The 12,056-nt window shown below is 37.7% G+C and overlaps 1 protein-coding gene across 5 annotated transcripts in view; it reads left to right on the top strand.

Moving 5' to 3' along the window:
- The window catches only part of LOC142138982 (uncharacterized), a 114,636-nt gene that overhangs the window by 21,151 nt on the left and 81,429 nt on the right, over positions 1-12,056 (top strand). For all 5 annotated transcript variants that reach the window (XM_075196170.1, XM_075196169.1, XM_075196171.1 and 2 more), the window contains exons 4-6: positions 1,720-2,049; positions 6,127-6,462; positions 9,263-9,361. In XM_075196170.1, the coding sequence (XP_075052271.1) occupies positions 1,720-2,049; positions 6,127-6,462; positions 9,263-9,361 (765 nt within the window). The remainder of the gene's footprint in view (positions 1-1,719; positions 2,050-6,126; positions 6,463-9,262; positions 9,362-12,056) is intronic.

Genomic DNA, 12,056 nt, shown 5'->3' with positions numbered 1-12,056 from the left:
GTTGCAGCTGTTGCAGTTTTGTGCAATGCAGTTGCTGAATGCTGAAAAAAAGATACAATGAAAAAATGGTATAAGCCACAGTCAAAGATACTTTTCCTACTACTAGTAAGATGAGAGTGTATTGGGCATAAATGAAACGGAAGGAAAGAGCACCACAGATAGATAGTAGGGTGGTGGTTTATTAAAAGATACAGGTGGGCGAAGAAGCCTGGCATTTCTTAATGGTACAAGGAGATGACATTGTCCTCAGGCCTTCTCACTCACTCTTATTCTATAGATTAAAGAAGACATGCATAGTTTAACAAACCAGGCACTTCAACAACAAAGAATATCACTTTTGTGGATAAGGTGCTTGATTAGTTTGGGCACTCTCAAACTAATGGATTAGGGTTCAGACTCCACCCTCATCAGTTAGCACTGCAGTCATGATCATCACCCAAAATAACAGTGGCAGACTCTGAAATGTCAGATGTACAACTGGTGGACACTCTTACACTCTCCTCAGGATTACATGAAGGTTCATTTGGTTCTTCTTCAGCCTCAATGTCTTTCTTCTAAATCTTTGATGTTCCTATTTTAAAGCTTATAACCAGACCTATAATTAAAACTAGAAGGTGATGCATCAGAAGATATAGAAGATGCATGACCTTAGCAGGCATTCACTTTGTACTATATATACACAAGTTAACCCGTGCATGATACTCATGCATTCTAGTCAAATCAAGCTACTTAAGGTGTTAAAAAGGTTCTTGTCATGCATTTGGGCCTAGCCCAGGCCTCCTCAGGGGAAGAGCGTTACTTCCCAATGTAAGCGCCCTTTTTTAACGTGGTTTTGTCCACATGTCACCACCTCATCATTCTTCTCCATCACCTCATCCTTCATTTTCATCGCCACATCTGTCCAGATGTCTATCCAGACACAGAGATCTCTCTCAGCGGTCCTGAATATCACACTCCTCTCACTCTGTCACCCCCGGCAACCACCAACCACTCCCCACTGTCACCCCCGGCAACCACCAACCACTCCCCACTGTCACCCCCGGCAACCACCAACCACTCCCAACTGTCACTTCTCCTTCAAGAAATATATATATATATTTTTTTAAAATCTTTATGAACACTTTTAACAATTAACAAATTAAATTAACAAATTAAAAACATCTTAGTATACCAAATTTCAGCCCGTTCTGAATTTTTTTTTCCACACACACTAAGAATTTAGTAGGTCAGTGTATAACTCCGCCCAGCAGGTGGCGCTGCAGCTTGGTTTTATTTTTTCCACACACAGACAGACTAACACACGCCACTAGACATTTATATTATAGATATATCACTTTTTTTCTCAAATATATATGTTAACTATGTTTTCTATGGTTTTTTGGATGATCAGCTATCGTTATTGTTAGTGTATCTTATGTGCGGCCTAAACCAACTCGTCGTCTTCCAATGTGGCCCAGGGAAGCTAAAAGGTTGGACACCCCTGTTTTAGAGTATATACACATTGTATATACACATTGCATAGTCGAAAGCTTATTCCAATGTGTTGACGGAGAGAGAGAGAGAGAGAGAGAGAAAGAGAGAGAGAGAAAATGCCTTTTTAAGTTTTATAATGATTATACAGCATATTATGCAGTTTTTTAATCATTGTTTTTAAATAATATAATTGTTATGTCAATTTATTCTCTTTTACTTATTTATATCTTTATAAAATCTTTGCAGGAAATAAGATTCCCTCCTCTTCTGAGATTATTATTGCAACACCCAGAGATACCCTGAACATTCATTGTCCAGTTCAGCAGGAATCTTATAACAGAAGCATGTACAGGTGTAAAACTGGTTCCACAGCTTGTGATACAATAATAAACAGTTCTGGATATGTTCATAAGAACTTCTGGGGGAGGGTGTTGTTAGAAGACGATACCAACACAACAAATTTTAAAATCCTGGTAAATAATCTTAAAATGATGGACTCTGGGTTATACCGCTGTGGAACTGGGACATTTGAAGAAAGATCAGAGTGGAAGGATGTTCATGTTTATGTAATCAACAGTAAGTATAAAAAAAATCAAATAGTGAAAAATGTAAAGTCAGTGTCAAAGTCTTTATAAAATAGCAACTTGTCAAATATCAATAGCAACTTACATGGACAGCTTTGCATGTAATAATCATGGGCAAGAGTGTAACAATACTGCTATGGAGCTCATCAATGTAGAAGACTAGAACCCAGAAAATAAGGTCCCAAGGGCTATATACTGCTTTTCAGCAGCCAGATTGGGCAATGTAGGAATATATACAGTTCTGGTACTTACAGAGCCGGAACTAGAAATTTTAGCACCCAGGACAAGAGGGAAAATGGCATCCGCTAAACCTCAATTGTAATTAAATTAACTAATTAACCTGCACCTCCCTTCAGCTTTGTGTCCTGGGCAGTTTCTCCTCTGGCACAGCCCTAGTTATGACCCTTATGTTATTACTGCATGGGATTAATTGTATGTTGGTTGGTACTATGACTAGAGACTAGAAATGGAGCAGAAATGGGATGGCTTTGAGGGTTTGAGGATCATTCATTCATTTTATAGTTTCTAGCTACACCACTAGAAATGGAGGCACCCATGAAGGGCAGTGATTCTTAGAGTTATGACAGAGAAAATATGTACCTATGAGAAAATGTACAAAGCACCGAGCTCAAATAGAATAGAAATGCAGTATGCAGGATACTTGTCAAAACAAAACAATCTGCTCTATGTCAATCAATTATTTATTGTGCATAGCAACCTAAATGTCCAGCATATTATCATTATCAGCAACAGCAGCAATTTATATAGTGCCACTAATTCTGCAGCGCTGTACAGAGAACTCACATAAGTCCCTGCCCCATTGGAGCTTACAATCTAAGTTCCCTAACATACAAACACACAGACAGACCAACACTATACCCCCCACATACAGTACCATGGCCAGCATAACAATCTCATACCCATCCTTTAGAGTGCCAAGCATCCACCAGAGGCCTAACATATGCCTACAGCTACTATAGGCCTCTATATGAACAGAGAATTGCTCTCTACCCAGAATATAGTACATCACATTGTGACCAGGACATAGCTATACCACCCTCCTTGAACAGAATTACTCACTCCTGGGCTGTCGTTTGGTTCTGTCATGGCAACTAATAGAATGCACCATGCACTGTCATTGGTTAATATCAGTGGCTGCTGATTTCCAGAATAAACTCCAAATGATTCCATGGCATTCACTGTAGTAAAAAGTCAATAGCTAACACTATTAACCCACGACAGTGTCGTGAGCACTCAAACTAGCTTTTTTTTTTTAAATTTGCTAATCTCTATTAATGCTGCCAGGTGATACTGGCTGGGAGCGGTACTAGTACTCTTACCACTTTGCCAGTCAGTCCTGGATGCATGTACACATGTATGACCTGGCTTTGCTGGTTCACATATGCACAGGGGAAAAGATGAAGCAGCAATATATTGAGTAGCTACTGCAGTCTCATAACTCTGCTTTTTTAGTATTGGGAGAGCAGTGTTAGTGTTCTTATTGGTGTTCCTGGTTGAAAGGAAACATATGTAATATACCTCAGCAATTATTATTATTATTATTATTATTATTATTAATTTTTATTTATAGGGCGCCACAAAGTATCCGTAGCGCCGTACAAGGACAAACAATGGCACAGTACAAGGTGAAACAGCACAGTACAAGTAACAGTAAGCACTATAACTCTGGGGGCTCAGGCACAGCATGAAAGAAAGGGAGGAAGGGGAAAAGTGAGTAAAGGCAGGTAACTATGGCCCAAGAGGGTGGGCACGGATGACAGGTTGAGAGTCACTGAGGGGAGCGGAGAGAAGCGAGAGGAGGCAGAGGGACTGAGAGGAGGTGAGCTGAGTAGCTGGAGAGCGCAGTTAAAAGTGATGGAAACAGAAGGTAGGAGAGCCCTGCTCAAATGAGCGAACAATCTAAAGGGAGGGGAAGACAGACAGGATGAGAAAGAGAGGTAGCCGACCGGTGGGAGTTTAGGCATGAGACTGGAAGGCTTTAAGGAAAAGGTGGGTTTTTAATGTTCATTTGAAAGAGGACAGATTAGGGGAAGTTCTGATGGAGTGGGGGAGCTTGTTCCAATGGAGGGGAGCGGCGCGGGAGAAGTCTTGGATACGTGCGTGAGAGGAGGTAATCAGAGGGGAAGAGAGGCGACGATCGTTGGACGATCGCAGTGAGCGGGAGGGAGTGTGAATAGAGATAAGGTTAGAGATGTAGGGAGCAGTGGAGTTGGCGAGGGCCTTGTAAGTCAGAGTGAGGAGCTTGAAAAGGATTCTGTAGGGGAAGGGGAGCCAGAGGGGAGCAATATTTGAATCCTTGGATTTATTCCACAGATATGAACATTTCTCTGACTCTCTGTCATGGGAGCTCTTGGAACCCTATCCTAATGGCCTGCCCCCATGACATGCACCTACGTGATTTGACCATGCCCCCTAGTGGCATGGCCACTAGCCCACACTTAGCAGAGGAGCTTACAATTCTGTCCCCATGTGACTTGATTAGCATGACTGCAAAGGTGATCCTCTTTTCCTATAATACATTCAACCCAATTTACATTTTATGCAATTTAAGTGTTATGACGGTTTCTTCAAATGACTACAGTACCCAAATATGGTCCTTAGACCAATGAAGGTTGTGCACTTCTGGTCTGATGAAAGGGCGAAGACAGATTCACCATTCAATTTAGAACTGTAGAAAATAAAATGAATAGATTATAAAATTAGCAGATTTTATTTTGAATCCCAAAACATGTTGCTGCTCGCATTACCTGCTGCTGAGACAATACTTAAGGTGGATTTAAAGCACTATTAAATTTGCTGGCGCTATATAAGTAAATGTTGATGATGATGATGATTAGGTGGATTCTAAGATGGTTGAATGGATAAGATCTTGGTTGCAGGATAGAAAACAGAGAGTTATAGTAAATGGAGTGCATTCACAGGAGGGAAAGGTTACCAGTGGAGTACCTCAAGGACCTGTATTTGGACCAGCGCTTTTAATATCTTTATTCGAGACATTGCAAATGTCATTGGAATTGAAAGGAAAGAATGCCTTTTTGTAGATATCACAAATATATGCAACAGGGTAGACACATCAGGAGGGGTAAAACAAATGATCGATGATCTAGGTAGACTAGAGGAATGGTCAAGAGAGTAGCAGCAACAGTTTAATGGCAAAATCATGCACTTGGGTCTCAAAAACCCAAAAAAAGACTAAATATAGTATTTATGGCACTATAATGGAAACTACTCAGAAAGAAAGGGATCTAGAATCCCTATTTCAGGTGACTTAAAGGCAGTTAAGCAATGTAACAAAGCAATGAGGAAGGCAAGTCAGATGCATGATTGCATAGGGAGAGGAATCAGAAGCAGAAAGAAAGAAGTAATAATGCCACTGTATAGGTCATTGGTACGGCCTCATCAAGAATACTGTATTCAATTTTGGAGGCCATATGTCCAGAAGGATATAAATACATTAGAGACTGTACGAAGAGGAGCAACTAAAATGGTGCATGGCCTACAGCACAATACTTACCTGGAAATACTAAAATATCTTAATATGTATAGTTTAGAGCAGAGAAGGGATTGGGGGAACATGATAGAAACGATCAAATATATCAAGGGTTTTAACAAGGTACAGGAGAGAAACATTCTACAGAGGAAGAGAATTATTAGAACACGAGGACATGACTGAAACTGGAGGGAAGTAGGTTCAGAGGATTTTGGAGGAAAAACTACATCACAGAAAGGGTAGTTTATAAGCTGAATAGCCTCCCATCAGATGTGGTAGAGGCTAATACAGTAGAGCAATTTAAACATGCTTGTGATAGATGTAAGGATATCCATACAAAGAATAAAGGATCAAATAGGGTTTGAGGTTACCATAGGTTAAAAATTGGGCAGACTAGATGGACTAAGTGGTACTACTACTATTAGCAAGGCCCATGACCACCTCCATTGCTAATGCATACATATATTTATTCTATACTTACCCATTATTTATTACTTCCCAGACATATTTTTTAAGACATTTATTATTTTACTTACAGCCTATAAATGTGTGTTTTAGATCCAGATAAGAGGAGGAACAGGGTTTCAAAAACAGTAACTGAATCTGCTGATGAGTCACTTGTGGCACAATGCCAGGTTCCGGACAACTTTGGACCCGATTCCCTGATATACTGGTGCAGATGGAATGAGACTGGCTGTTTACGTCTAATAGACTCTAATGGATTTGTACAGGATGGCTTCCACAGCAGAATTAATTTGAAGGCTGGGAATATCACTAACATGACCTACACAGTCACCATGACTCATTTAAAATTGGAAGATACTGGAATATTCTGGTGTGTCATCACTGATGGACAAAAGTTGCACACGTCATCTATTGAGGTCCACATTTTAGGTAAGCATTTTGCTTCAATGATACAGAATACCTAAGATCAACAAATAAGGCAACTTGAGGCATCGGAATCAGACCACAAGTTTTAGGGGGCAGCAAAACATATGGAATTATTTATATAATGATAGTTTTCTAGATAAAAAAAAGTTTAAATGAGTGGTATTTACACTGTGATAGAGCTATAATAGTGCTTAAAATTACAATATTTTTTATTTTAAAGTCTTTGTATAAAGGACATTAAAAGTACCATTTCAGTTGCCATCTCAGGTAGCACAATATCTAGCATACCCTTGCTGCAGATATTTGTGTTTAGCAGTTACAGGTCACAGGAGGCCCTGAAATTAGTTACAGGTTTCTACCTGACAATTTTGTTTAGTTTCTTATTTATTCCAATGTCAGTTAGTACAAACACATTCACATTGTATGTTGCAGGGTTGTCTGAGACTGGCTGATAACGCCATCTCAGTAATTGTATTAGCTAATTAAAGTTGTTAAAGTTGTTAGCTTCTTGGACTGTATGTACCAAAGAAAGAAGAGCCAAGCAATAAATTCAAAAGTAAAAATGAATATAATGAAATATTTGGATAGAATGTGGCATGGCTCTTACCTCAACATAAAAAAAATTACATATATATTACTATAAAACTAATTCGCAAAAATACAACATCTAGTAGGGGTAATGACCAAACAGTATACGGAATTACATCCAATTTATCGACCATTATAGTAAATAATAACTTGCTCCAATGTGATTCTTAATGCTGAAATAGAGACAGACCTCAGATCTAATGGTTAAATTGGAATGTATGAACATGTCATGCTTCTACTTTGCTATCATATTCTCAGATAAAGCAATGAGCAGTGCCGATGGTGGCACCCAGGGACACTTGAGAGGTCATTTAATAAACATAGTCCTGCTCAACACTCTAAAAAGCTATCACTAATACCCCTTTCACACTGCCTAAAAGACTTGGGTTTTGCCGGGGCGAGCCCAGATGACCCAGGTCTAGGCTTAGTGTGAAAGGGGGTCCCTGCACCTACCTAGGTCGGATGATCCCTGAATTAAACCCAGGTCTTTTGGAGAATTATTCCCGAGCCGGGGAGCCTCCAGTGTGAATGGAGAGACCCGGTCTCGCCAATACCCACTGAAAAGTTTTTTTAAAAAAAATCACAAGAGGACCCAATCAGAGCTCCTCTTGTAATGTTGCCATCGAGACCCCGGCAGGGTCTACCCGGGTATTTGGCAGGGTTGGAGGATCTGTCCCCTGGCAATATCCTGGGTTCATATACCCAGAATATTGCCAGGGTGGCAATCTGAAAGTGGTGTAAGAGGGGTTCATACTATTCAATGTGTGAATGCGACCAAAGTTCTTTAAAAGAAATAATGGATTTTTGAAAAATCACCCCACCTATTTTAAACTTTATTAGTCTACAATGCTTACAATGGGACATTTTACTTAATGGAAAGCCCTCTCAAGAACACATAGTTATGTATTTAATGGCTATATTCCTTTTAGTTTTTGAAAGGGTTGCATGAGGCTGGACCTAAGGACCACTGGCAGCCATTAAAACCAATGTAGATGAAGGAAGCCATTAGATATGCTCTTATAGTTTTCAATTAAGTATAATATTCTCTATTGGTTGCTGGCTCTCAATGACAACATAGGGGTATAATTAGGGAGCAGGGAACTTGTATACTTCATTTAAACTGCTTAAATGAAGTACATGAAATGAAATCAGTGGTAGAATTGGAAATTGACGCTATGGAAAATGTAAGTGAATGGTATGGCATACCACCGTATACCGGTCTACTTCAACCACTGGTAGTAATGGGAAGTCCTTAGTGATGTTATCAGGATGTGCATTATTAGGAATTTCATTAATGGTAGACAGACACATGAAGGAGGTATAGAAAGGATCTAAATTAGGTTGTATGCAACTCTTTACAGATCCTGGTTAAAGATCAATAAAAGTAAAAAAACAAAAAAACAGGTAAAAAATTTGAATAATCATCCACACATTCTGGCCTGGTAACTGTAGCAAAATATATGTAAAGTACACATTTTTGGTATCCCTGCTCATTACATAAATTTGAGAGGTAAAATAATGTAGTATAAGGCAACCTGCCCAGTAATATTTTTGATGTATTTCGTAGCTCAAGTAAAGGAAACAGTAAAAATGTATATCAAATGTATACATATTTAATAGGCGTTTGATATACATTTTCACTGGTGTTTTAACATGAGTTTTAGAGAGGAATGTATAATTTTCAAATGTATTACAGTGCAGCAAATGCACAATAATGGTAACAAGTAGCTTTTGGGAATGTAATGCAAATGGCTATGAATTTGCATGGAGCAATGATTGTTAGTGTCTCATCAGTTTACCTGCATTAAAAGCACATAAATTACAATGCTATTGGGTATGTACCATTAATTGTGTAACCACAAATGCTGCCAAAATCTTTAAAAGGACCCTGTTTCATCTATTTTTGTCCGCTATTTCCTAAATAAAACCTATAAAATTAAGAGATGCAGGTGTTCTAATATGCTCCTTATCATCTTGGGGAAAAATAAATAAGACACAATATAAAATGTGCTTAAACATTTAACCTGAAGCAAAACAACATAACACAAAAAATAAAATAAAAACCGGACCCTTCATTATGGCCTCAAAGCCTTTAAATAACAAATAAGAATTAAACAAAATAATGTTCTTTCCAAATCATTACAACTTCTATAAATAGACTAGCCATATATCCCCCTGTAACACTAACCATGGTCTTTCGACTTTCTCTCTGCAGTTACCACTACAGTATTTTACCTCAGTGCTGCCAGTAGAGGGCAACCCAGCAATATAACGACCACAGCTACAACATACTCAGACCTGCCACCAACTACAGGTAATACTTAAGGCTTATATGTATTAAATTAGATATCTGCACCAATAGAGTCTATTGATTGTTGATAACTGGTAAATGTCCCTCATCAGTACTTAAATTCATGTTATTTATATATTATAAATTGATATATGTCTGATGTAAGGGAGTTCTCTGTATAGCGCTGCGAAATTAGTAGCGCTATATAAATAACTGATGATGATGATGATGATGATGTCTCTTATCAGTATTTATATTCTTGTTAATTATATTTTTATGAGGGGTGCTCTCTCATAACAATGACCATAAATCTTCAAAACAAAAAGGAAAAGATAGTGCCTCGAGTATATGAACTATCTTATATTCCAGTCAATAGACCCATTCTAGAACTTGTCAAGTTCAAACTGTGCTGGTTATCCAAAGAATCTGAAATAGGCCTCAATAATAATTGTCTGTATGTACTAAATTATCCACTACTTAAGGTTTGTAAAGAATTGTACAAAGCGTAAGGAAAATGTTATACAGAATACTCCATAGTAAAATGGAAACATGTGAAATCTGTAAAAATATAATGCAATTCCTGCTGTTGTGAATGCTAACAGTTGTAGTAGTAATATGAATTTTCTTAAGCTGTTCTGTAGGAAAAACTGTATGTACGGTACAACTAACATATAATTAACATGTAGTCATTTCTAGTAACTGATAAATCCAGAGTGATGTGTCCTAGCACCGTCAGCTGCTTTTTCTTTATTATTATTGATTATTATTAATATTGTTATTCTTATTATTATTAAATTTAGTAGTGGCAATAATTTAGGCATGATAGCAATGTTATAGTTCTATGTACTACTACCTATTAATTAAAGGGTTTTTTCATCTATGGGGAGGTTACAAATACCTTTATCTCAGCCCACTCTAGGAGCCTTGCCATTTGCTCAATGCAGCAAAGCTCCAGTGGTAGGGGTTGGGTCTTCACTGTGCACGCATCGGCCACTGGACACACTGAGGAAGAGCAGAGGAGGGGCCTTTGTAGTGGACGGTGAGGTTTCGTTGGGCCCCTCAATGGCACATCCTATAACTACCGCACCTATTGGTCCGACCCTGAATATGTAAATAAAACACAGACAAATGAGTTAAAACATTTTTATTTCAAGTCTCCCCAAAATCCTTCTTTTACCACTTTTTTTAAAAATAAAAATGTTCTCCCCTGACATAATCGGGAGGGATTGAAATAAAAAGTACTAATAAATGATAACTGCTTAGCATCCAGTGCTAAATTACATTTGTTCTCACTCTACTGGGAGGGTCAATAGCTATGCATCTAATCACAAGCAGCTTGTGATTGGATTAGATCTAACTAGAACTACCACCAGAGAGCAGAATAGCAGAGAACCCAAACAGAAAATTAATTTCTACACCTATACTTATTGTTAATGTTCAGAGTTGGTAAGACCATGACATTGACTATAAACATCAGATAGCAACAATAAACATTTATTTAGGAAATACATTGTGTAAAATGAAATTCAAAAATAATAATACCTATACAAAATAACACTATTAAATATTTTAATTATTATTCTATAAGTTAGTAGTGCACAATTATAATGCTAAACTACAAATATTAGATGAATACCATCAAATGAAAACTAGCAGGAATTTGACTTTATTAAGGAACGTCATGGTGGCACATCATACATAGTATGGTAACGCATATTTGGGGCTGTGATACATAGATATTTGATTTGGACAGGTGATGAGTTGCTTCTTTCTGCTTTCATACATGGCGCTATATAAATAAATGGTGATGATGATGATGATGATGATGATGATATAATGCCATTCCTAGTAATATATGCTTTACTCTTCATTTTATTGATGGGACTATTCATATTTTGCATACAATTGTACATAAGTGTTCCCAGTGAGACTAAATTGTTTGGATACAAATTGTTAATTAGATGTACAAGAAAAGTCACATAAAACCATATATCATCAGTTAATGCGTTTATTAAGATAAAAAAAGTGCAGGAAATGTACTTAGCTTCATGGAATTTCTCAAGCATAAATCAAATCAGTCTGGGAGCCACGTAGCCAGAATCACATAGGGGGAAATTCTCTAGGCACCGTGGCATTTTATGGTCTTAGATGAGGCTAGTTATGTAGTTAACTACAGGGGCTGTAGTACTACATATTCATTGGTGCTACAAAATACATAAACAAGTTTGATGGATAATTCAGTACCTTTAACACTCTGATATACGGCCTGTTGCCTATTCTAAGTGGTCAGCAGAAAACGCATTCTGTGTTAAATTGATCAAAATGTATAGAATGCTGCAAACATCAGTGGAAGATTGTTAGCTTTTTCTTAAAACAAGTGTTTTTCAAGTATACATGATGTGCCAATTTTTATTAACTGGATCAACTTTAGTATACCCTAATTCAGGTTGTTGTGTATGTTATAATGTAATGCCCTTGTCCAAAAATATATGTCGGAAAAACAACTAGAATGCTTAAAGAAAGTAATACCTTGCACAGAACTTGAATTAAAAGTTTTTATACCCCTCAACAGGTGGCATTGATTTGTTTAATTTACATGTGACACAACATTTTGTTGAATGTAAAGATCCATTGGTTAAATTATGATGTATTCCGGTTGGCCAAGTACCTCTACTGAAGAATGAGGGACTGGGATATATTACCTGGTCCTGGTGGATAC

Source organism: Mixophyes fleayi, chromosome 2, assembly GCF_038048845.1.
Source record: "Mixophyes fleayi isolate aMixFle1 chromosome 2, aMixFle1.hap1, whole genome shotgun sequence".
In the NCBI taxonomy this organism is placed as follows: domain Eukaryota; kingdom Metazoa; phylum Chordata; class Amphibia; order Anura; family Limnodynastidae; genus Mixophyes; species Mixophyes fleayi.
This window is presented reverse-complemented; position numbering and strand designations above follow the sequence as displayed.